This window comes from Tinamus guttatus, unplaced genomic scaffold, assembly GCF_059628265.1.
Source record: "Tinamus guttatus ecotype Peru unplaced genomic scaffold, ASM5962826v1 Tinamus_guttatus_pri_ptg000389l, whole genome shotgun sequence".
Lineage (NCBI taxonomy): Eukaryota > Metazoa > Chordata > Aves > Tinamiformes > Tinamidae > Tinamus > Tinamus guttatus.
Window position 1 is genome coordinate 227190 of NW_028288923.1, and position 26016 is coordinate 253205.

General features: G+C 35.6%; 2 protein-coding genes across 2 annotated transcripts; both read left to right on the plus strand.

Moving 5' to 3' along the window:
• Positions 1-211: 211 nt before the first annotated feature.
• Positions 212-11275, plus strand: NAE1 (NEDD8 activating enzyme E1 subunit 1). The gene is made up of 20 exons (XM_088530835.1): positions 212-278; positions 1196-1299; positions 1388-1448; positions 2388-2418; positions 3037-3108; positions 3395-3474; positions 3697-3806; positions 4092-4201; positions 4757-4819; positions 5072-5135; positions 5284-5375; positions 6115-6174; positions 6257-6390; positions 6984-7059; positions 7377-7416; positions 8455-8541; positions 9335-9427; positions 9831-9945; positions 10026-10075; positions 10997-11275. Exons 1-20 carry the CDS (start codon positions 223-225, stop codon positions 11104-11106), a joined length of 1608 nt encoding a protein of 535 aa, XP_088386961.1. The 5' UTR covers positions 212-222; the 3' UTR covers positions 11107-11275.
• Positions 11276-12986: 1711 nt separating this feature from the next.
• TERB1 (telomere repeat binding bouquet formation protein 1) lies at positions 12987-25096 on the plus strand. The gene is made up of 17 exons (XM_088530806.1): positions 12987-13041; positions 13498-13608; positions 13794-13922; positions 14397-14528; positions 14973-15033; positions 15112-15227; positions 15374-15496; positions 16058-16210; positions 17120-17251; positions 17928-18053; positions 18385-18548; positions 19303-19655; positions 21016-21077; positions 21997-22089; positions 23307-23477; positions 23912-23992; positions 24894-25096. The coding sequence occupies exons 1-17, from the start codon at positions 13008-13010 to the stop codon at positions 25094-25096; spliced, it is 2244 nt and encodes a 747-aa protein (XP_088386932.1). The 5' UTR covers positions 12987-13007.
• Positions 25097-26016: the final 920 nt, after the last annotated feature.

Genomic DNA, 26016 nt, shown 5'->3' on the forward strand with positions numbered 1-26016 from the left:
TCCGATTCGGGCGCTTGCCGGGGATTCTCCAAGGGGCAGCAGAGCGGGAAGGCGCGAGGGGAGGGCAGCCTCGAGGCGGGGGAGCTCGGCGCCCGCAGCCCGCGCGGGGGGCGCCGCCGCAGCGCCCCGAGGCGGCGGGACGGGGCCCGGCCCGGCCCGGCCCGCGCGGCGCCGCCTCCGCCCCCTGCGCGCGCCTGCGCAGCGGCTGCGGGAGCTGCGGCCATGGCGCAGCAGGGCCCGGCCAGCCTGAAGGAGCAGAGATACGACCGGCAGCTCAGGTAGCGCCGCGGCCGCAGCCCGCAGGGCCCGGCCCGGCCCGGTCCTGCCGAGCGGAGCGGAGCGGAGCGCGGCGGGCGCCCCCCTCGCGGGAGGCCTTTGCCGGGTGCGTGCTCCTGGCTCGCTTGCCGGGAGCCGCCTGCGGGAGGCGGCCCGAGCGCGGGGCGGCCGTGCAGGCCCCGCGGAGCCTCTCCCGCTGCCCGCGCGCCACGGCCGCGGCCGGGCGGTCCCGAGCGCGGCCTCGTGGGCGCCGGCAGGAGAAGCGCGGCCTGGGGGCGGCCTGCGCGGCGCTGCGCTGCGCGCCCGGGAGCCCCGTCCCCCTGCGGAGCGAAGGGCAGCGGGTATGAAAGCGCGGGGCTGCGCTGCCCGCCGCGGCCCGAACTCGCCTCTGACAGGCGCTTTAAATGCGCTGCCTAAAAGCCCGGCTCAGAGGGGTCCCTCATCGGGCTGCTTGTTCGCTTGTAGCGGTGACTGCTGGTGTGTGGTGTCGTCTCACATTATAACAGAGGATCATTTGTGTTAATACCTCTGTAAAGGAGGCTTTTCAGTTCTAAGATGTTTTCAAGGAAAGCTTTGGGGAAGGGCTATTTTGATCTATTTTAAAAAGTGAAATTATATTAAAATAAAGAAAAGAAAAAAAAAAGTGTATTCCTATGGGCTAAAGTATAAAACTGTAGAAAATGAAGCCTCAGTAAAATGGGCTTTTTTTAAAATGGGCTTTAAAAGGCTTTGGGTTCATCATGGTAGATCTTCCCAATGCAGGCTTATTCTGCCAAGCACTAGCTCACTGTACTTAACAGTGAACAGCATTACTCTGCTAGCCTATGTTTTCAGTTATTTAGAGTCTTTTTTTTTTCAATAGCCTTTACCTTCTGAAGTTTACTGATTTCTGAATATTTCTGTTTCCATTCCTTCCTAGGTTGTGGGGTGATCATGGACAAGAAGCTTTAGAATCTGCTCATGTTTGTGTGATAAACGCAACAGCCACAGGAACTGAAATACTCAAGAACTTAGTGCTACCAGGTTAAAAAACCACAACCCCATTCTCTAGTCACTTAATTTCACAGTTCACACTTTCTGATTGTTTGTAGTATTCCTTTTTCTCCACAAGGTATTGGATCCTTTACAATTGTTGATGGAAACCTGGTGTCTGGAGAAGATGTTGGAAATAAGTGAGTCTGTTACTGCTTTCCTTTATAAACAGTGAGAATAGCGAGAAGTTTCTCAAGTATCCATCTATATGCTTCTTAGTTATTTACAATTCTCCAAAAATTTAAAGTCTCTTTTATCAATGTTTTTTGTAAGTTATATTTTTAGTGATATAAAATACATCATCGACAATTCAACATTAGCTTCTTAATTTGGCATGTTTTTTTTATTTGCTGTTTTGTACCGTAAAGGTGTCTTTGCTTCACATATCTGGTGTTTAAAACACAGATCTACTTTATAGATATTTATAAACATTAAAAAAAATCTATTTGCTGTCATCTTGAGGCCTGCATTTTGCTTGACTTTCACCATGGTGAGATAGAGTTTAGCTTAATGGCTTACCTAATAGTGACACGAATAACTTATTTTCAGTTAATTATTTTGAAACTATGACATTTCATTTATCTTGCACAGTTTCAAAAGCTGCAACATTAGCTAGGAAATTAGCTTGCATGTAACTAGGAAAAGAATAAAAACTCTTAAAAGCATTATGATCAAATATAATTTGTCTGCTTATTCTACGTCATTTTCTTTTACGGTTCAGGTGTGCCCCTGCAGCTATCTGCCTACATTGGCAGGGGTTAACCTACAGGGGTTATGTGTGGGGTAAGGATATTGCTTTACATGAAGAAATGAGCACTAATGAGACTTCAATTAGCTTAGTGAAAGCAAATCTGTAGTATGACACTTACTTCTAGAGAAGTTTGGTATGTCTTATTTTTCAGGTTGGAGGCACAGGCAATGAAAATTTTCCTTACGAAATTGATGATGAGGGGAAAAGCAGATTTAAATTTCATTGTATGTGAGGCACAATGATACATTATGGACTAGTTGAGGTAACTTTAATTTTCTTGAAAATAAAAATTGACAAACAGTATTTTTTTTCTTGTCTCCTTTTTCAGTTTCTTTCTCCAAAAAAGCCATATTGGTCAGGTAAGGAGATAAAAAGATGTCGCTTTAGATATGTTGCAAGAATACAAGTTTGAGTAAATACTCAAATGTAGAATTATAAGCAGTGGTAAAAGCATGTACGTATAGGTTGAAAGTCCCTTGATTCTTTGATAAAATTTTCTGTGACTGCTTTTTATTTAGTTGCTCCTGAGCGAGAACAAAAGCCTCAATTGTGGTAACATTGAATTTAAAAAATTAGTAAGGCCTGATTAAGAGTAATCTTAGCAAAACAAGGTGGAAGGGAATCATGGCTGAAGGGAGTCAATCCCGGATTGCAGAGGTGGAGGTGGAATCACAAAAATGGGAGTACACAGGACATATGTAACTCCCCCAAATTCTTTTCCAAAACTGGAAATTAATAAACAACTATAGCATAACTATTGTTAATGTAATGCAACTGGAATTTTAAAAAAATGATCTCAAATGGATGCTATTCAGTGGTGGAATTTTTTTGTTCTTTTCTTTTTCCCCTTCACAGAAATAAGGCTTGGAATAATAAATCTTAATATGTGATGAAATCTACTTATTTATTGCATAGCATATGTAATACAACATGTCAATTGCACTTTGAGATAATAAAAACAATTGTTTTTAAAACAGAATCGTGCCCAGAGCGCCACTGAACTCTTGCAAGAATTGAATAATGATGTTTCTGGCAATTTTGTGGAAGAGGTTTGTTTTCTTACGTTATTCGTAGATTTTGTGTTAGAGAATATGGTGAAAGTATGAAATAAGTTAGACATTTTCTTTGTAATGTTTCAGTTTAAGTACCTTAGTTTTAGCCTCTAAGTGATGTTACTTGCAGCAAGTCCGTATGTGTTTTAATAGTTTTCTAAGTTCCTCACAACTTTTTAGCTTCACTTAAGACTTTGTTTGATTTCAAGTTGAACAAACTTGCTGTTTGTTTATTTTTACCGTAGATTTACTTTTTGTTTTTGTTTTTGGCACTATTATTTAGAGTCCAGAAAAACTTCTAGACAATGACCCGTCCTTTTTCAGTCGCTTTAACATAGTGGTGGCAACCCAACTACCAGAAAGGTAAAAAACCATTTAAAGTCCATTTTTAAGTAAGCCTTAAAAAGACTAATATTAATAAGCTAATGGAGAACAATTCTAGAATATTATAAGTCATGTATAAAATTACTTTTATTTTGTGTTTGAAATCATAATAACAAAAGCTTCTTATGTAAGTAACTCTTCTGGTTAACTGTTGTTGTTTTCTTGTGCATCTAAATAAAAAGATCATATTTTTGTTTACAGTACCTTACTGCGTTTAGCTGAACTTCTCTGGAACGCTAACATTCCTCTCCTGGTGTGCAGGACTTATGGACTGGTTGGGTACATGAGAGTCATTATTAAAGAACATCCAGGTAGGAGAGCTTTTTGAAGTTAAGGCTTATTTTTTTTCCCCCTTTTTTTAAAGCTTCTATATGTAGTGTCACTTAGTGATTTCATCTTTATCTTGTGATGTATTTAGTAATTTGTTAATTCCTCTATAGTAAAACAGTATTTTCTCCTGATATTAAGCTGCTACAAAACACTTATTTTGAGAATTAAATAGTTATATGAGCGAGCAATATACTGCATTTGATGTGCAGCTCTGTTTTTAGGACTGGAGATAAAAATATGAAATAGGTTGTTTAACTTTTTCATAGTTGTTGAATCTCACCCTGACAATGCGTTAGAAGATCTGAGACTGGACAAACAATTTCCAGAACTGAGGGAACATATTCAGTCTTACGACTTGGAGCACATGGACAAAAAGGTTGGTATGTGATTTGCTTTATGTGCTCCGAAGACCAAGGCAGACATAGCGTAGGGTTTCTATGAAAATGGCTCTTGGCAGTTGATTTTCTTTTGGTGAAGAGCCTTATGTGTGCAGAGGCAACTGCAGAATGAGTCATGAGGAACCATTTAAATCTGTGCCCCAAATGTTGCAGTTTGTATTTATGCCTTAAGCAAGGGGGATCGTAGGAAATATGAAATATTCGTGAACATTTTTGTTTTGTCTGCCTGATTTTTTTTCATCTCGAGGTTACTTACTGCTCCTGGTCTTTGTGCTGTGGGCATTTGTGCATAATACAAGTTCTGCATCAGAAAAACTGTGGAGGGCTTGCTTGAACCACAGTTATTTAAAGTGATTGTGATTTGCTTTTATAGTAATCAGGGATTATTATTTCTGAATCAAAGTCTGTTGCATGTCCTATCAAAGTACAGGAAGGGTTATTATTCTAATGCTATCTTACCTTTAAAAGAGATTGTTAGTTTTTCTTCTACCTTTGCTCTTAAATTTTACAAAGATGTCTCTGTTCAATTACAGGACCATAGCCACACTCCATGGATTGTGATCGTAGCCAAGTATCTAACAAAATGGTTCAATGAGGTATATTGAAAAACAGGATAAGTCATCCATATACTTTATTATTATTATTACTTTAGGCTGTTTTTTTTTTCCCAAAGTTAGATTATTATTTTGGCAACTTATAACAAAGCCAAGTGAAAGCATAAAAATATTGTTAATTGAAATTAAAGTGAACTCAACTGAACTTTTTGGCATAGTAGTAATCTGAACACCGTGAGATTAGCATTAGAGATTTTAAAGACAAATAAAATCTCTTTGTGTTTTTCAATTTAGAAAAGTGATCAATTGCCTAAGACTTACAAAGAAAAAGAAGCCTTCAGACAACTGATCAGACAAGGTATTGTGGCATATTGACATATCATCAAAACATTCAGTTGTCAGTAAGAGATACTGATAAAAATAATCTGCTCCATTTTAAAACTTAAATGATAAAATGGAACTAATGAGATTCTATATTGATTTTTGGTTTTCATCCCCTCAATAAGGAATCCTGAAGAATGAAAATGGGACCCCAGAAGATGAAGAGAATTTTGAAGAAGCTATAAAAAATGTGAATACAGCACTAAGTACTACAAAGGTAAAAATAAACACCAGAAACGTGAAGTTTTTTTAAGAAGACGATATATTGACTGCTTGATTTTTTTCAAAACATGTTATCCACTTATATGACAGGAATTGCACTTGCAAGGTGTATATTTAGATAAAATAGGAGTAGTACAATTTGAAGTTTAAATCATACTATGTAAAATAGGCTTGGATTAGATCGTGCTCTAACCTAGGGCAAACTTCTATTTGCCCTGTACTGAATTCAAGCATAGAACAAGTCCATCTGTGTTTTTCTTTACAGAATAAAATCTAGTATGTGACCAACAGCAGTTGGTGGTATGGATGATGTCTGCTTTCCATGCAGTATTAGAACAGAAACTCAGAAAGTAACTGTTCAAGTTGTACTATATTGAACCTGTTGCTATAGTATTCCTTCTGTATATAAGTTTTGATCTTAAATAAGTACATAATGAAACCATTTCCATAAGCTGGGCAAGCTTGGAAACACTAAAATTGAACTGCCCTTTTTTTTTTTTTTTTTTTAATCCTGAGGTAGTAGCTCATTACAGTTAAGATAGACTGATGTTTTTTGTTAAGGACATAAAATATAGCTATACTTGCCTTAATTGGCTTAACATTTTAAAGGGGCTTTAGTGCAGTCATCCATGATGCTACTGTAGTTAACACTAAGTTGCAAAAGCTACCTGGGGGGGGTGAAAGCTACCTGGGGTGATTCTAACTTTTATTTAATTTTATTTTTTTTCCCATAGATTCCACGGTGTATTGAAGAGATTTTCAACGATGATTGTTGCATCAATCTCACAGAGCAGGTATTGAGCAAATATGGATAAGACTCTTAAAAGGTCTGTTATTTATAACACCTGTATATGTGACTTTGTTGTACACTTGCAGTCATCCTCCTTTTGGATTTTGGCTCGAGCAGTAAAGGAATTTGTGGCAAACGAGGGGCAAGGAAGCTTACCTGTTCGGGGCACTATTCCTGACATGATAGCAGATTCTAGTAAATTTATCAAATTGCAAAATATGTAAGTATTCGAGTTTTTCGTTAATGATAATGGACAGTTATTATTTCAGACCTCACAAAGTAGATAAAATCCTGGAAGCCTTTATGTATATAAACGTGTGTGTGTGTGTGTGTGTGTGTGTGTATATATATATATATATATATGTATATATATAAGGCAATCCTAAACTTGAAAATCACTACTTTAGTGTCTACTTCAGTTCATATTCCAAGTAAGCGTTACAAATCTTTAACTCCCTGATAAATATTTTCAAATATTAATTCCTCAAAGTAGTTGCAATAATAAAAGGCCAAGGAAGTACTCATAGCTACTTGTTCTGAAATATTTTCTTAATATTTCTCTGTCTGGAGTACTCTTGTTAATATTAATTAGTTGCTAAGAACCCTGTTATGCATGCATGTATGTCTAGTAAATAGCTGAGAATCTCTGCTGAACAGGGTTGTAAGGAGGTGGTAATGCTCTTGAGGTTGTTCATTCCATTCATGATGGTTGTATCTTGTCTTTATAACATAAAACAAAAAGCAGTGGTCTTTATAGCAAATTTAAATTTAGCTTTATGCTGTCATCAATAAAGCTGTTTTTATTATTAACAGATACCGTGAAAAAGCAAAGAAAGATATTGCTGCTGTGGGCAACCATGCTGCTAAGTTGTTACAGTCATTAGGCAAGGTATGGTCGTGTGTATAGTCTTTCTTACGAAATAATTGTGATGCATATGCAGAGACTTGTCAAAAGAACCAGATACAAGAAGGGAAAGCTTAAATACTTCATTCTCTTACAAAGTTGTAATGTAGCTTAACAATATTTATGGTCTACTTATTTCTTGCTTTTAATGTAGTAACATAAAATGAAAGTAAAAAGCATAGAGGGTTATATTAGTTTGCAGTTTTTCTGTCTTTTGTTAAAAAGGCATAGTTATTTCACAGTAAGTACACTGATATCTCTGATAATTGTTTGTATTAAGATGGATATATTCTTTCTTTTAGGCACCTGAGTCAATTTCAGAAAGAGAATTAAAGTTGCTCTGTGAGTATATTTGAATTCTGTGGCTGTGCTTACACAGATGATGAAATATTTGAGAAGTTTTGAATGATTATGTATTTATTATTAGCTTAATATTTTTTTTTCAAAAAAAGTGTTCAGTATCTCCTGATATCTTGCATCTCTCATCGTTAGTGGAAGTCACAGGTGTTCAATATCTCCCAGTCCATGAAGGCTGGTGGTGGCAGGTCCCATTTCATATGCCTTAACCACATTCAAAAAGTTTAAAGATACCTTTCTTCAGGTCCAAACAGCTGGTATATCTACTTTGTGGTTAATATCTAATCACTTTTGCCTATTCTGTGATGCCAGCTTTAGAGTGAAGGCTTAATAAGCTTCCTGTAGTCTGAAAAAGTAAAACAAAGACTGTTTATGACAATTTGGGTTGTGTCTCTTAGGGATATGTAGACGTGTCCATACAGCTGTCTGAGTCTCCATGCAAGTGGAAAATTTGCCACTAAGCAGATAGCCCAGAACATGTTTCACCTATGGGGATGCAATTTTTTTCTGCAGTTTTTGAGAACCTTTTGAAGCTCTTCATTTTTGAGTGCTGAGTTAATAGCTGCTCATTTGTTTGGTTCCTATAATTGATACTGGTAGAGATCCTACTCTTGCCTGTAGCTGCACTGTTAGAATGTTAACTGCGAATATGTCAGACGGTGTTAGATATGGGTAAAGATAAAAAGAAACCATGTTCATTTGTAGCATGGAAGAGGAAAACATGAAGCTGATGGCTGTGATCCATGAATTTCTATAAAGGAGAGTCACACATTGTGAGTCTTTATGTTAACACAACAGATATGTTTAGATTCCAGAAGTAAATATTTTGCTAAAATGCTTGTGATCTGCCTATAGCCTAACAGCATTTATTTGAGCTACCAAAAAAAGAAAAAAGAAAAAGGGTTAAACAAAACTATACATGATAAGTTTTAGGCTTTTCATGTTTAATAAATGAGATGGGCACATAGTTAGTAATTAATGATGCATTCAAGTAGTGATGTTCTTTCTGCCCCTTCTGCACAGGCAGCAATTCAGCCTTTCTTCGCGTAGTACGATGCAGATCTCTTTCTGAAGAATATGGTTTAAACACTTTTAATAAGGATGAGATTAGTAAGTACTCTGGGGTTTTTTTGCATGTACTGTAATTGCATTTTCAACTTGAATGGCTCTGTGATCAAAATGAATTGTGTTACATTTTCTACTTCAATATGCAGTTTATAATTTACCATCACTAGTATTCTAGATATGTCATGTTAGTAAGTCTAGAATATTGGGTTTTGGCTTTACCTTAAAACTTCAAAAATGACCTTGTGCATTAATGTCTGTTTTAGTTTTTCCTGTACGTGTTCTGTTTTTGATATTATGTAGATAAAACAGTCTATTTCTCTTTAAACATTCCCATATCTCCTGTGTAGTTATTTTCACATGAGCATAAAACTGAGAACAATTGTCTTAGCCACTTTCAGAACGTAGGGATCTGGAGAATACTGAGTACTGACCTAAAACTGTTACTTATTTACAGTCATTACAATTAAGTATTTAAAGTACTTAAAGGAAGTATAAAGTACTAAATAATGAAATATCTCATGTAAAGTTATAGCAGCTAGAAAAGTTGAAATGTATATATTTTCAATTACCAGAGGTTACACAGAACACCGTATCTTTTTGTCATGCACCTTCTGAATTCAAAATTGTGTATTTGACAGTCAGCTCAACTGAGAATCTTGGTTGCAGGGTTTGTTTGATTGTTTTTGGTTAAGATATCTGTTTTCTGCAGAGATCATAACAAAATTTTTTACACTTTAGGCACATGGGAAATACTGGATTTTTAGAACTAAAATCTTTTTTTTTTTTTTTTTCATTTCAGTTATACCACCTAACAGCTTTTTTCTCTGTTTTTCAGTTTCCCATATGGATAACCCAGACAATGAAATAGTTCTGTACTTAATGCTACGAGCTGTGGATAGATTTTATAAGCAGCATGGTAGATACCCAGGTAAGTTAATACCAGTTAGATGTATCACTATAAGAAATAATAATAATAAAAAAATCTAAGTTTTGCAATGCTACGTATAAACTATAAATTAAATCTTTGTGTTCTATGATAATATGACTTCAGTGCAAAAGTTAAAGTGAAAAGCCTTTCTATTTGGAAACTTGAGGAATTTATCTGGATTGATAGCACTGGTGTGTTATGAATTAATTCAGATATGCAGTAATTTCTTACCATGAATACCATCAGTGGAAATATTTAATAAATGCAGTATATAGTATTACAAGTTTACTATATTAATCATCATAGAAATAGTTTAAAAATATAAAATATGTGTATCGCCACTTAAACCCATTAATTTTTGACATGTTGTTACTGTTATGTGATGAAACAATTTATTTTTCAGGTGTCTACAACTATCAGGTAGAGGATGATATTGGAAAACTGAAATCTTGCCTCACTTGTTTTCTGCAAGAACATGGGTTGTCTGTGGTAGTCAAAGATGATTATGTTCATGAATTGTAAGTGCTGAATGATAATTATCACTTTCTTTTGTCTGTTAATCTGACCTGAAAATACTAATTGTTACTCTGCTACCCAGTTGTCGCTATGGAGCTGCTGAGCCACATGCTATTGCTGCGTTCATGGGAGGTAAGAATGCCCCTGTATTTCTGAGGTTCATAAGAAAACAAGCAAGCAAAAACATGTAGTTGTGCCATATTTGAAGTGAGATCTTGCTGTTTTAATTCCTCTGTAGTGTCAGGAGGGGGGGGGAAAAAAAAAGGGGGGGGGGACTGTAAATGCAGGCTGGTGTCAAAGATAGCATTAAAACAATATTCTTCTGTTTTCGTTTCTCCAGATCTGGCCACTTACAGTATATAGAAAACTGGACAAAACTAGCATTTGAGGTCACTCAAAGAAACAATGTAAACTTAAAACCTCAGTGAACAGTTAAAAATAATATGTAAATTGGAAAATAGCTAATCAAAACCAAAAAAAGAATAGTAGTAGTAATAGATATGGTAATTTAAATGAAGATGTAAATGAAGTGCAAAAAATACTCAAATACTGGTATAAGGATAGAGGGTTTTCTTCTAGCTAGGCAAAAACAGATAAGTAGAGTGCTTTAGAAATATACCTAAAAATAACTTTTGAAGAAATTGCACAGTATTTCATGTTGCAGGAGCAAACAAGGATCACAGCAAAGTAACTGCTGTTTCACAGGAACAAAGGGTGAAAATTAAGTGTATACTTAACTACTCAATTTTAGTCCTTTAGAAAGATAACAATTTGTGTTAGTTTATACAGGCACACATTTTTTTTACCTGCTTTGACAGGATATTTACAGTATATAGAAAATATGAATATTGAAGTGTATGTGAAGCTAACTTCTCATTTAACAAGCTTGTTCAGACTTGGTGTCCGCAAGTATTTTCTCCTGGAGTTTTAGCAAGCTTGGTCCAAATTTTAGTATTTTGAGTTCTAGATGAAATTCGTTCACTGGTTTTAAAATGTGACTTGCTAACTATTGTATGTTATCTCTTTTTAATTTTTTTTTTCTCTCTCTTATAGGAGCTGCTGCTCAGGAGGTTATCAAAGTCATTACAGGGCAGTTTGTAATTTTTAACAACACGTATATTTACAGTGGAATGTCACAGACTTCAATGACTTTCCAGTTGTAGAATAACTATCACATTTGCTGCCACAAGGCTGTGCTGCTGTGTCCTGTAAATATTGTTACTGTGGCATTTTGCCACTGACTGGACTGTTCTGTGTTATCTGAAAATCAGTTTACTATTTGTAGCAATTTTATCGTATTTTATGCTGAGGACAAATAAAATCATACCCAATGCTGACTTTTTAAATGTCAACTTTCCTGATTCAGCTTTGAACTGGTTAAAAAAACGCCGTTCTTTGATGCAGTTGCTTACTGTTTTTTCTTATTTAAATGGTCTACCTCCCTTGGCGCAGAGATTAATCTTACAAAAAGCCACGCGTTTCATATATGAAGCTGCTACTCGGAGGGCAGAAGAGGTTTCTGGAGGGTTGGAAAGGGCTGGGGAGTCGCGTGCCGGCCGCCTCCTTCGGTCCTCCCTTTGAGAGGCTGCAGCTGCCCCGCCAGCGCCTCAGGGCGGCGGCGCCGCGAGCGCCCAACGGCCGCCGGCGGGGCGGGGCGGGGCGCGCGGCTGGGCGGGAAGCGCCCGCGCTGCCTCCCCGCGGCGCCGCGCGTGAGGCGGCGGCGGCAGCGCCGTGGGTTGCTGCCCCAGCGGAGCAGGCAGCGAGGGCAGCGATACTGTCGCCTTTGTCGTTCACCGGACCTGCGCCTGCAGCTTGGCGGCTGAGGCGGCAGGGAGCTTGTCCGTGTGCTGTGTCCCATCTGCCTTGAGAGGCAGAGGAAGGTGCCTTTGCAGCCTGAGCTTGAGTGTGGGGCAATCTATTTTTAATGCATATTTATTCTTTCCATTTGAGATGATTTGTGGTAGCTGTTTGGAGTTCAGCTTTGAAATTGAACTCTGATAGTGAATTCTGACTGTGGATGGTGAATCACCCGTGGTCCAGTTCAGCAGAAAGAGGAGAGGTAGGGTAAATGCTCAGATAGCACTGGTAGGCCAAAAGTCCCCAGCATTGAACAGTGTTTCTCTAAAGTTAGCGGGCATGTCCTTGCCTGTGGTGTACATTTTAAAATAGACAATTCTTACTTGTTCCAAAACACATAAGTCAGGATCTAACCACTGGATGTTAAAAGAAAATTAAACGGGAGACCTGCCCTTTCTACCTTGTGGTGCTTGGGGTGAGTCCTGGAGCTGCTGGCAACCCCAGCCCAGGCTCAGAGAAATGTGGGACCCTCATCAGCCTCACATGAGATGCCCTAACTTCTGTGTCGGCCCCTTTCCAAGTGTTTAAACCACATGCCTTAACGCTGCTGAGCAAAAGGATGAATGTGGCTGTACTTTTTTTCTTCTGTTTTGGGCTTTTTTTGTTGTTTTTGAAGAGGATGTTGCTAGGTTACTTTCTGTAACTGTTAAGGAAGAGAGAATCTAATTTCTCCTTTGCAACCTTTACCAAAAGTCTGTTGAAGCAGATTCTGCTATTTATCTTGTTAGTTTAACCATGTGATAGCCAGGATTGAGCTATTTGTATTTTACTGTGGGCTGGTTTATAAATGCTTTGTATCCATTTTGTATGTATCAAAAGAGAAAAATGCAGTTAAAGTAATAAAGCTAATACACTTCTTTCTGAAAGTTAGCCCAAAACCCCTGCAATTGTAGTATGAAACTGTTCCAAATTCTGCAAAATGTAAACTTTTAAAGCTGTTAGCATAACACAGTAGTTATAGCAGACTACTATGATATACTGTAATTCCAGAGGAAATACTGTACAAGAACACATGAAACTGTATATATGTGTGAGATATTAGAGTAAAACTAGAGAATTGGAAAGATTATATTTCAAGAAAAATGATGTAATTTATACTGTGTGTGTCATCATAAACATTGCTGTTCTGAACAGTAGCGAAAATGTTTTTTTCTCCCCTTATTCCATCTCTCCCCATTGTAGAGTAAGAATAGAGATACAACCAAAAATGGAAAACCAAAAGGTACAGAAAACACACTGTGGTAAGTTTTCTATTTTTTTTTCTTCCCCTGGAATCTATGTAACACAACGTAAGCAGACTGATGGGCCTAATATGTGATGCTGAACTACTGCAGAAATATTCTTTTCCTCGTTGTTGTCATTTTGGATTCTCTACTGGTATAAATAAAAGGCAAATGTAATGATAAAATTTCAAATAGTAAATAAACCCTGCAGAAAGTCATGGTTTTTGCTAATACGTAGGCACTTTTCTGTAGTTTATTTTAATAAAACAAAACATTAGATGTGCTAAATACAGTATCTGTTTTTGCTAAGTCTCTAAGTCTTTTTATTTTCCTCCAAGGATTAAGAAACAGATTTTTCCAAGTAGGTTACATAGCTATGCTATGTTTTTGTGATGTGTTTAGTGTAATGCTAAATAGTGTCATATTTTCTTTACATTAATCTTTCTGTGGTGTTTTCTGTGTTTACCCTTATAGATGTTAAGACAGATCTGAATTTACTTCTTGAATGTCTTAAATACCAGATGGACTGTCCTATGTCTCAGAAAGAGGCTTTGATAACCATTTACTCAATCTGTCAACAAAACAGTAAGAATTATTTTATCCTAAGGAAACTTTTTTTTTGGCTATATACATTAAGGGCTTTCATTCACCAAAAGAATAATTATATCTAAATATTATAAAACTTGCAGGTATAAAATCTTGAAGGATTTTCCATTTCATAGAAACAAAAGCAGAATTTTATTTTTTGGTTTTTGTTTCCTCTGCTGTAGGTGAAGCAAGTGAATATTTGCGAGAAATTGGTGGTTTGATGTTTATAAATGACCTTGCAAAGTCAAGTATTCATTGCGTAGTGAAGGAAGCAGCTTTATTTACACTAGGAATCATAATAGAAAGTAATGGTAATAAATATGATTATTTATATTTCCAAATTAGTTTTCACTATTGATTTCGCTATTGATTTTGCTCTAGCATTGTCATATCTTCATGATTTTCTCCATCAAAATTGGATTACAAGAATATTAGCTTGAATGAGAGGCAATACAAGTGCCTTAAATGCAGTTTCTTTGATTAGCCCCAGATTTGGAAAAATCCCTCCTTGGTTTGAATATTTCTGCTCCTCAGGATTTGTGCAGACAGCATGTCTCTGTGATAACAGGCAGGTCTGCTCCAGTTCCTTGTGAATGTGCATGGCAACTGAGATGGACAGTTTTGCCTAGGACGGGCATGGTTTGGGACTGATAACAGAGGAAAGCTCTACTGCCCCACGTAGGCTCTGCTCACCATATATTGCATCTGAGATGCTAGTTACTTTGTTATGAGAATAAAGATTATAAACTGCTTTTGGACTTGATATTTTTATTTTCTGTTTTCAGTTTATTGCCAACAAACTCTGTGTACACCTGCATTGTTTGAAGATCTTATTTCATTTTTAATGAATAAAGATTCTGGTGTGAACTTGAAAAGGATGTCTGTTTATGTCATCTTAGTACTGGTTTCAAATAACAGTGAGTATTTTCTGTGTTATAACTTCAGTGAAAGCTTTTAATTATGATTATATATTTTTGTTTAACAATCTACATTACTTGGTGTTCCAAATTTCCATAATGTCCTGCTAAGCTTCAAGTATGTAAATCGATCATCCATTACTTGGAGCTCCTGAGCAGAAAAGTAGTGGTAGCAGGAAGTAGTTTGTTTCTAAAGAATCTAACTTTAAGGAAAAAGAAAAGATGCAAATCAGTAATTTTTGAAAAAAAATACAGAACATATTAAATATATAGAAAGAAGTAGAACATTTTTGCCACTGTATTTATGTGCTTATTTGGATTTTTTAGTGATGTGTGCACTTATGAAATGGAAATAGAATGTAAATATGCAAATGCAACTTGCGATATTAAGATTTTATTCCAAGCTGCACATTTCTTTTGATTCTGATATATATTCATTTTTAGAAAACGGGCAAACATATGTCAGAGAAACGGGTTGCATTGGTCTTCTTCTACAGCTATTCAGGTAAACAAACCTTGTAGCAATTAAGACAGAAAAAATGATGGTTTACTTAGAAGTTGTTTGCTTTCTTTTTCTTAACAGGACAGCTCTTTCCATATCTGAGATTAATCTGTCAGATGAAAATATTAATCAGTGCTATCAGCTGTGGTCTTCAGTCTGCAGTACTCTTTGTGCCTGTGTTAATAATCCTCAAAATGGTAAATATTGTGGTTAAAATGCATACACCTATCTAAAGAAAGCTTTAAATATTTTTCAAAGGCAGCAACAGCTTGTTTTTGTTATGCAAGTGGAACAGCCTGTTGCACTTGGATTAGGGGTTACTTGTTGTTTCTTACTTTCCCAGAAGATAATCAAAATATTTGCTGTTCAGTCTTTTCATACGCAAAAGAATGGCTAGAAAGCTCCATAGAGCCTGAGATAGTTCGTCCTATCTGTTCATTTGTTGGACTCACAGTTGCAAATAACTGTAAGTACAGTTCAGACTTTGAACTACTTTTCTTTTGCAACAGTAAGCTTCATTCCGCAATTAAATGCATGCTTTCTTCTTTTTGTCTATTTCTACAAGGTTATGTTCTGTTCTGATGACTTATTCTGTTTGGTGGGTTCCACTGTTGTTACTTAACCTGGATTGTGCTTAAGTTCACGGAGAACCTCACTGGTTACAGTTTAGTGAGGGGGGAAAAAAAAAAAAAGCTGTTTGTAAAGGTGTTTGGAAGCTGTTTTGGTTAGAAGTATTTTACAAATTTCAAGTCATTAATACATTTCTGGAAATTATTACAATTCAGTAGAACTCAGACATAATCTTTATCATTAGTATGCATGTATTAAGGCTATGCATTTCCTGTTATTATAAGGCTGTTACTAAACTGGTCAAGATTAATACATATCCACCTTCAGTTATGTTGCATGTTTGGAAATTGAATGGTTAATACATTATTATAAAAGTCATGATGGGCCAAAGCAGTAACAAAATGCTAAAGCAACTAGATATGTGTATGATTTCACATTTTATTCCTTTTTCATTAAGCATATGTACAGAAATATTTTGCTTCTGTTAGAGGATTGGATACATTAGCTAAAGTGCTCACAAAGCTGCTGCGTGATTCATATGGGAGCCACTCGAGTACAAAACTTGCAGTAGTAGTAACAAAGACTCTGGATGCCTGCATTGCTAATGACTGTGAGTGAAAGGACCTGTTTTTTATCTGGGATTTCTAAGTAGCAAATGTTAGCAGTCTAGTCTTGGAGGCAAAGTTGTATGAAAGGATGATAAAAGGCAAGTTATATCCATTCCAAATACAACTTATATTGCAGTGTTTTTAAGATCCAGACTTCTGTGGTGGGTAGTGATTCAGTGTTCTGGCATCTGAAGTGGATTGCTTTACCTTTGTGATTAAAATAAAGATGCTGGAATTTAAACTATAATGAGAATTAAAAATAAGATACCAGAGCTGATTTTGTGCCAGTAAAGCTGAGAACTGGACACTAGTCAGCTTGGATCCTGGAGTTGTAGAACTGTACTTTTGTAGATCTGTATCTAAGCTATTAATCTTTTAAAATAAGGTTTAGAGGGCTTTATGAACACAGCTGTTGAGCCAAATGAGTGTGGTATGTGAATATGGCTCCTGGTCCATCCGCATACTAGCCTAAAGACACCTTCACGTACTCCACTGGAAAGTTTTGAGAAATCTACGAGCCTGATAAATCTGTTTTGTTGTCCGCATGCAGTTTCTTGGACACTTGTGCCTTAAGTGCCTCACTTGCTATATTCTTGAATTGGCAAAGGATATGAAGCAACTCTATGGATCTGCAAATCTGGAATGCTGTGAAGTTCTTGCTTTTCAGAGCTTCTACCATGTTTCAATGCAAGGCAGTCTGGGGAAGGGGAAAGACAGTGTTTTGTTTGGGCAGAATTACTGCACCAAGAAAGTATTAACATTAAACTGCATGTGTGGGATGGATACGTTGAGGGAGAAGCAATCAAAAGCTTCTGGAGATCTGAGATGTTCCTGGGGAGAGGGAGGAAGGATTTCATATTAGTCTGTTAGCTGTCTACTTAATTTTTCTTCAATTGTTTTCAACATAATAGCTAATATGGGGGTTGTCTTGGCGAAGCATCACACTGTGTCAGAGCTACTAAAGCTGCTGCCTAATGACACTCTGGATACAGGAGAAAAAATTAGTATTATTCTAACAATTGGACACTGCACCGAAGTTTGTGGTAAGATAATTTTTTTAATCTTTTTTTTGTGAATTCTGAAGTTAATGTATGTGTCAGTCTTGTCATTCCATTTAACTTTGGAATTTCAGGGAAAGTTCTTTTAATATTGAAAAAAGTTTTCTAGAATGTTCTTTCTTTAGATCTTGATAGCTGTTAACACGTAATATGTTTGAGAGATTAGAAAAGTAGAATATTATAACAGATTTCAGAGCTGTTTTTAGTTATCACAAGATAAAAATCAGTTAGGACTGTATCAGTCCTACGTACATGCCACACAAATCTTTTGGAGCTCTATTCTGATGGCCTTTGGTCTGCGCAGCTTCTGTTCACTGCTTACATTGCTGTTAAACACAGCCAAACAACAAAACAAGTTCAGTAACTAGCTTTAGTAGGTCATAAGTCTTATACGTTAAAAACTCTCATTTTCATGAAGAATTAATTGAAGCAAAAAGTGCTTTGCTTAATGGAAAATCTTTCAAATATAAATATGATTATCCTACAGAAGAAAAGTTTCTTTTAAAACGTCAACACTAACAAAATAAAGGAATGAATAAAAGATGGGATGTGATTGTGTTTTATCAAGTTTAGACAACACAACTATTTTTAGAAATTGTCAATTTTATGAATACATGCCACAAAAAAATGATTTATGTTCCTTTACCACTTCTTATTCTAGAAGAAAACCAATATGAACTGCTTAAGAACAATGGTCTTCCACTTATGATTCAAGTGTTATCTGAGTCTCAGGATGAGGAATTAAACAAAGCTGCTACTTTTGTGCTGCAAAACTGCAAGCAAATGAGTAAGCCTACTGTTGTTGTTTAAAATATTAAATGGGTTATTCTTTGTATTTAAGTTCTGTTGACTTTCCAAATATTTTAAGTGTACTCACTTTGTAATGCTGTCTACATTGATGTTTTTTTTCTCTGCTGAACAATTGCACATTTACCACATTTTTTAAAGATTTTTAAGATATTATATTTTGCTAAATAAAGATTTTTAAGATATTATATTTTGCTAAATAAATTTCTTGGGGGGGCTGCCCCTCAGGATACTAAAATGCAATTAATATTTATATTAAATTATTTAGTGATAGAATTTAGAGTATTAATATTGTTTTACAATTTATAAAGCTGAACAGTTGTCCCTGAAAATAAATGAGAATTCATTAAACGTGAACAGTGCAGAAGAGTTGGAAGCCAATCTACAAAGGAGAGAAAGAACTCTACAAGACTACTGGAAGAAAGCAAAAGAAATTTTACACAGAATAAACTTGATTGAGAAAGAACATGCTGAGGTTGGCCTATTTACTAAAGTAGGAGAAAACTAACCATCTCTATCCAGAGGCTAAGGAGAAACAGGCAGTAAACCTTTAAGATAATTTCAGTGTGAGCTAGAAAAATAAGGAAAACACTGGATGCATGTGAAACTACGTCCCCTAAATCTTAAATGTGCCATTATTGTGAATCATACTAAGCTAGAAGTATACAAAGCAATTGGAGAATACAGCCATCTGCATTTTTAATGAAATGTTTTAGTTTATAATAAAATTATACTTTCCATAAAGTCAAGATCATTTAGATTGCAAAACTAGTCAGATTTTTTTTTAATTTCTGATGCGTATTTTGAATTTATAACTTTTAACATTTGCATACAAGGAATGACTGCGATTGTACAACTATTGTAGTGTAGCTTATGTGCAAATGTGAACATAAGGTTTTATTTCTTTCTGTTGTATAAGTACTTAGTACCTCTGTCTGTAGAGTAGCTAGTTTTTGATGTAATTAATCTTAATTTCCAGAAGTGCTCTGCACTAGTACTAAATCCATTGATAACCACTCCCTGCATCTTCTGTATGTTCAACAACTTTGCTGTTTCAAAGCAAAGTTGTTCATTAGCTCTCAACTCAGCCTCAGGTTTTTGAATTTGTGAAGTTTTGAATGTTTGCTTTACCTTCAGAGATGTACTGACCTATTCTAATTAATCTTACCAGATTTAATTACTATTTTTATAGATCTCATATAGTCACTAACTAGTATTTTTAAATACAGGAAAGGGTACAAAGAAAAATATTTGTTGACACATCTTCAGAAGTCAGTACTGAGGCATCAAAATACCATGAAATGAATACTAATGACCCCAAAAATCAGACGGAAGGAACATACAGAGTACACTGTCCACAGTTAATTTGTAAGTCAAATGACTGGGTTCTTGCTCCATCTGCAAATCCTCAACCATTGCAGAATGAAATTCTGAGGACCATAAATCCAGTAAATGCTTCTACTGGGCACAGTGAACAGGATAATGTTCCATGTTCAGCTGAACTGCAAACAGACAGTGTGCTTCGAAGTCACAGTATAAATGAAAAAAATACTTGTGGAAAAAAACAATTAGTTCAAGTAAGGTATGTACTTTATATCTAAGTGGAAGTACTAAGGTTTTCTTTTTCATTAGTAATTTCCAAAGTGAATGTCAGCTGTTTTACATAATGATTACTAACTATGTGTCTTTTTATGCAAGGGAAGAGAGAGAGCTTTTTGTTGCCTGTAAGACAGTACTGTGGATATGTTTTTGACATCACAGATCATAGAAACTTACTGCAGTAATAAAAGCTTTTTATCTTTTTTTCCTAATGGGTAGACATCTGACAGATTATACAGCCAGTTCCTGGTCATGTTGTATTGCTTTGAGCCTAAGGATGAAAAAGCATCCATGGTTTCCATCACAAAATTTGCACTCATTCAGCAGATCAGACTTTAACCCATTTATTTAGATGAAAATAGGGAATCTTCTGGGACATGCACCAACTGGAAAAACAGTTCTAGACTGATTTGCACAAAATTGAAATGATATTGCTACCAAAGTGGGAATAAAGGCATTTTTTTTGCTTGGTTTTCTCCCCTCATCTTGAACTACTACTCTGCCTGGGATGAAAAAGATACAGCCTTACACAAAGCAAGAGAATAGTAAATGTCAGTATATCAGTTTAACACAAACATGTATTTTTTTCTTTCTTTCACTTTTCATGGTTATTTTTCCTATTCCTTAAAAAAAAAAAGTAATAGCAATTTGCAAGAATAAAAAGAATAAATACAAATTCAGTTACCTTGAATTCATCTTTTGCGTATTCCTCCCCACCTCTCACCTTGTTAGACAATGGCAGTATGAAAGTCCCACTATTTCTCCCTTTTTAGGTTCCACATTAACTCGGGGGGGTTTGTTTCTTTTTTTTTTCCTGTGTGTGGGTGAACTATGCTCCTGTGCAATTTCCTACCATACAATATACTGTGGCTTTGCAACTACTACTGAATTTATGGGAAGCACAGGGTTCCATAGTCACGTAAATTCTGCTTTACTGTTGATGGGCATAATTATTTGTTGTTCTGACCTTTAAAGCACAAATCTTTTAAGATTTTTATTTTCTGGGGGGGAGAGAGGGGACCCCTCACCTAGTACGTGGATTTGTGTGAGAATAGGAATTACCCAAGTGTGACCATGGATTAGGCTTCTTGCTCCTGCAGCCTTCAGAGGTAACTTATGATGCAGATAGATCATAGATCTCTGATAAAAGAGATTTCTAATATAATAGTAACATACTGAATACATCTAGCCTATTAACTTGGAATAATAATAAAAATCGAGTTTTATTTGTATAATATTTATTCTGCTTTTTGCTTTGCTTTTGCTTTATGTGTTCATTTACAATTAATTGTATGTTTTGAAGTCTGATTTTAAATTTGTTCACATGTTCTTGGTCTTTTTAGTGAACAGTTGTTTAAACGACCAGCGAAGATTGTTAAAAATCTGAAGCAGGCATGCACATCAGGTACAAATAGCTAAACATATTCTCTGTTGTTTTTTACCTCATATTGTTCTTGACTTTTTTTTTAAAAAAAGTAATTCTTTTTCAAGTCTGCAAAATTTTAAGTGCGTATAATTTTACAAAGAATATTTATTCTAGATTTCTTCTAATAAATATTTTAGCTTTCTTTTGGGATTGATTTAAACTACTAAAATAAGTACCTCACAAGTAAGTGTTTTAATTTAAGTCCAGATGCAATTTGTACTTAATAGTGGAAACCATTAATAGAAATGGCTATATACAATAGCATATATAATGGGTATTGTTCTATATTCTAAAGATTGAAGGATAGAGCCTGAGAGAGCAGCTTTTGCCAGGAGGTACTCCTGCATGTTAAACATAAATAGATGTGTTTACTTTATGTGTAAGGGTTTATCATACTTGCATTGCTCATTTTACTCTGGTATATTTTTTTTCTTCAGAATTGGCATCTAAAATCAAAGCAGGCCTATACTCATAATCTAGTTGGCTGTTAATTTATAAAATTGATCATTACTCAATAGAATAGTGTTTCCAAGAATATAGCTTTGGAAGGGACCAAGCTGATTTCCACGTGATGATTTTTTAAATGGAGAGTAAGGATTATTCCAATATTTTATATGCTTATCGAAGTTAGGTAATGTAACTAAACAGAGTTATCCTGGTATGTTCAAATTGAAATAATATGCTGCTTTGGGAGAGCAAAGCAAAAGTAACTATTGAATTAAATTGAATTATTCTAGACTGAAAACAAAATCATTTAACATCAGGATTTTATTTGAGATCTTTTTTTAGCTGGTATGTAAATTAAGCTTTTCTAAGCTGAACATAGGTATATTGATGTAAAATTACTGTAGCAAAAGATAGACTGCATTTTCTTCTTTTTTTTTTCTTCCTAATTTAGATCAACATTCATCCTGTGCAGACATAGCTAAGGGAAAAAAACATATTTTGATTACATCTTCATCCCCTAGAACAGCGGATTTAAGGTGTTTAGGTAAATATTATCTTAGGCCTTTTCTTCCCTGATTTCATAAAAGATGCTGTGTAGGGTCAGCAATTCAGTAAATGTTCTGACATTACAGAAATTCTTACACACCTACTAGATTAACTGGTTTGCACTTCTTAATTGTTTCCTTTTCTGTCTCTGAAATAAACTATAAACGGTGAAATAAAACTTGCATATTCAAAGTTAGATCTATGTATCTTTATTGAAGAGAGACTTACTAATAAGCAGAATATAAAACAGCTTAAAAGAACACAAAGAACACAATAAGTACTTCAGAGCACTTGTTTTCCTGTTTTTTTTTCTTATCAAAGACAGCAAAAATATAATCCCACAAAGTTTAATTGTTTTATGCTTCCTAATTATTGTGCGTCCCTTCAAATTTTCCTGCCTTTCTGCTATTAAGTACAGGCAGTCTGTTCTGTAGTAATCCTTGACTCCAGCCTTCAGTTTCCCCATGTTCTGCTTCATGAACTCAATCCCGCAGCAGCTTAGGCGAATGCTACTCAAGGTTTATAAGGGGATTTTTGTAATCAACCCTGCGACCTTAAATAAAAGCCCACAATCCACTTCTGGGCATGACGTAAGATAAGTCATAGAAAGGAAGTTGTCTAGGTGGATTCAGCCTGAGCTCTAGAGATACTTTATCTCAGGCTGGAATACTGTGAAATGTCCCCGTACCCTTCCTGAAGTCACCTGAGGTGACGAAGGTTCTTCAGCTAACTGTGTAACTGAACGTATATTACCATAGGGTATGTCCTCAGAAGCAAGCAGGGAGGCTTTGCTGTGAGGAAATCCATACTTGTGTTCAAGTTGCTATTCATCAGGTTAATGCAGATAATTGCTAAGGTGTAGGTAAAAGACAACTTCTGTATTTGGCCCTTGTATAAAGGACCTGTTCCTGTCCTGTCGATATTCTTTTACTTTTGCAGAGGATCTGTGCTCAATTCAGTATTTCTGGAATGGAAGTGCAGTATAACTTGCTCACGTAGGTCATGTTCAAACATATTTTCTAAGCAACTGCAAAACAGAAAATGCATATTTTCAAGATGACACAGAAAGGCTTAGGCTTTTTTGAGATGCGTATATTAAAAATTGAAAGTTAAATTATAGATCATAATGAGCGAAATAATAAAAATGCTAGATTTGATGATATCTGCTTTAACACTCATGCTTGTGGTTTCTACAATATACTGTTTTTTTTCCAGGATGTACAGCACAAGGCCAGTCCTTCAATAGCAAAACCTTTAGCAAGATGTTGCAAACTTGTCCATACCTGTGTGATTGTCACAAAGTCATTCTGGAAGCTGAAAAAAGATATAAAAAGGAACTTAGGAAGTTGACTGTTTGTAACAACAGTAGTGATGCAGCTTATGAGAGTAATTAAAAACTTTTTTTTTAGTAGCTGTAACTATTGTTTTAAATCATTTTTTTAGACTTGATTCTGCTCTTCTAACAGTCTTATAAATGCTTGTCTAATTTGTTTGAGATTTGTACTAAATGACATTTGCATTAGCCACTTTTGAGAAGTAGCTATCATGTATATTTTGGTAGTAGTGATGCATCCTCATTATAGGTTTTGATGAGACTGTAGGTCCACTTTGCCAGTGTTAGTCAAATATTAACAGAAATGAATATATTAAGTTGAAAGAAACATGAATAACCTTACGTCCTAATGTTACCTCCTAATGGATGAGAGGCCTAAGTCTTAGTCAATGAAGTAGTTAAAGGAAAGTGCGTTTTAAAATAAGATATTTTTTAATTGAACAATTACTGCCAGCATTTGCACTAGCATACATCTCATACTTTCCAGAAATACTGTTAACGCCAGTAAATAAAGGAAGGTTGCACAGAGAGACATCAACTTTTCAGAGGAGAAATGAAAATTTCCAAAGTAAGGGTCTAGTTTTGAAATTAATGTAATTAATATATCTGAGTGCTTCTATTGCAGGACTTTCACAAGAACATTTGGATAGAGATTATGTTCTTGCTGTGGATACTGTCAAGATTCTTATTGTGAACTGGACAGAAAATGCACATTCTATAATCATTGTTAACTAATGTGTCTACTTGGCACTTGCTTTGTAGATAGCAATTTGAATCCTCTCTCGGTCATTTATATGCCCTCCAATATTTTGGGGTTTTATGGCCTTATTTTTTAAAACAGTGATGCATAGTCAGGATCTGGTCATAATGTAGCTCTATGTTGCTGGGTTCAGTGTCATTCTACTCCCCCTTTATAGCAGTGTTACCCTGTTATGCTTGTTTCTGCACATGCCTGGAGCTCTGCTAAGGAATTGCATCTCTGTGCTAGACAACTAAAAGGGTAAAAATTAAATAAAAATAGCAATGCAAGTGAAAGCTACATACCAGAAAACTAAATAAAGGAACTCTGCTTGCCTGTCTGGTATGAGGAGTTGAGTAAAGTTCTACTGATAAGGTAGAGACGCAAAAGTGAATTTCAGTTACATCATTATTTTATTTAGTACATTTCTGATAATAGACTCATTTTTCTTCAGATTCAAAGATGAATTCATTTGACTGTGATAGTCTTAAAATCTTTTAAAAATAACTGTTTATTTCATCTCAAATACCATAATTACCTTTAGCAAATTTTGAAATAAACTGGATTTTTCCAGTCTTTCTTCCAATACCATATTGCAGTACAGCTCAGAAGATGGTTTTGCCTTAAATTTTAATTTGTAAAATATTACCCATGCTTTGTGCCTTTTTTATGAAAAAGACATGGCTTTCACTGTGTGTGTGTGTGTGTGTGTGTGTTTTTTTTTTTAAAGGTATACTTTTGACTCCAATTAGAAAAAACAAAACTGATGCTTCAAACAGAGATGAACACAGTAATAATACATGGATGACTGAAAAGTATAACTTGATACCTACATATGAAAGATGTGAGTATTACAAAAAAAATCATTTGTACTGCCAGAAAATTAATTTGCATACCTTAAATATGAAGTTTGCCCTTACGTCAGGGCATTGATAGGAGCATCTGGGCTTGATATTGGAGACAAATGGCTGAGAATTTTAAATTTTTTTTGTATTTTCAGTCATAGTATTGTTTATGTTTATTTTGAGTAGATCCTCTTATTTGTTAGCTGCTTCTAAAGCCTAAATAAAGCTTAGCATGGTAATGTCACAATAATTACAAGATGATACTTCTTTGCTTATTTGCATATTAGTAACTATTAATAATGCAATATTTATTTTCAATGTTATTAGAAGAAATATTCCTTCAAAACACAACATTTTACAGCAGATTTCAGTTAGTTTAAAATAACTAAGATGGGCTTATTTACAATGCTATAGCCCTCCAAAAAAACCAAAATGCTAACTTGAAGAGACAAAGTCAAATGTGTAACCAACAGTATCATCTTGTATATATTCACTTGACAAAGATGAGGTAAGTTATGTGTTACTCTAATTGTACCCTCATATATTTATAGATATCCAAATAAAATCATTGTGAATTGCATAATTTATTTTAAAGTCATTTTTAACAGCAGGCCAGTACCAACTGTACAATGTTATATGTCAGCACTTTTTCCTGATATTTTCTTTCTTTGTCTCCCCTTACAGAGGTAGGGAAAAATAAAGCCCAGCATCTCTCAAGAGTATTTTTTATTTTGACACAGAATGTTGAAGAACAGCAAAATTAGGTGAGGTATTGTAATAACATGATCTGCTAGAGTTGTCCTAGGCTGGTGTGAACTCATGGCTTTCAACTCAAACATTCACCTATGATAATTGTTAGGCTTTGCAAAATCTAAATGTAATTTGGTAACTTTCTCTTTTTTAATAATACTAATGTATCTGAGGCAAAATCTTTGCCAGTGAAAGGTGGTGGTTATTTTTTTTTAATTTTACTCTTAGCATCCTCTGTCATTTCATTTATGTGGTACT

Excerpts from the sequence above, each read along its gene's own strand:
- NAE1 (XM_088530835.1), top strand. The coding sequence starts at position 223 with ATGGCGCAGCAGGGCCCGGCCAGCCTGAAGGAGCAGAGATACGACCGG. Across the intron at positions 5,136-5,283 it reads CAGACAACTGATCAGACAAG|GAATCCTGAAGAATGAAAAT; the intron begins GTATTGTGGCAT and ends CCCCTCAATAAG. Across the intron at positions 7,060-7,376 it reads TGTTACAGTCATTAGGCAAG|GCACCTGAGTCAATTTCAGA; the intron begins GTATGGTCGTGT and ends TCTTTCTTTTAG.
- TERB1 (XM_088530806.1), top strand. The coding sequence starts at position 13,008 with ATGGAAAACCAAAAGGTACAGAAAACACACTGTG. Across the intron at positions 17,252-17,927 it reads ACACTGCACCGAAGTTTGTG|AAGAAAACCAATATGAACTG; the intron begins GTAAGATAATTT and ends TTCTTATTCTAG. Across the intron at positions 23,478-23,911 it reads TAGTGATGCAGCTTATGAGA|AAATACTGTTAACGCCAGTA; the intron begins GTAATTAAAAAC and ends CATACTTTCCAG.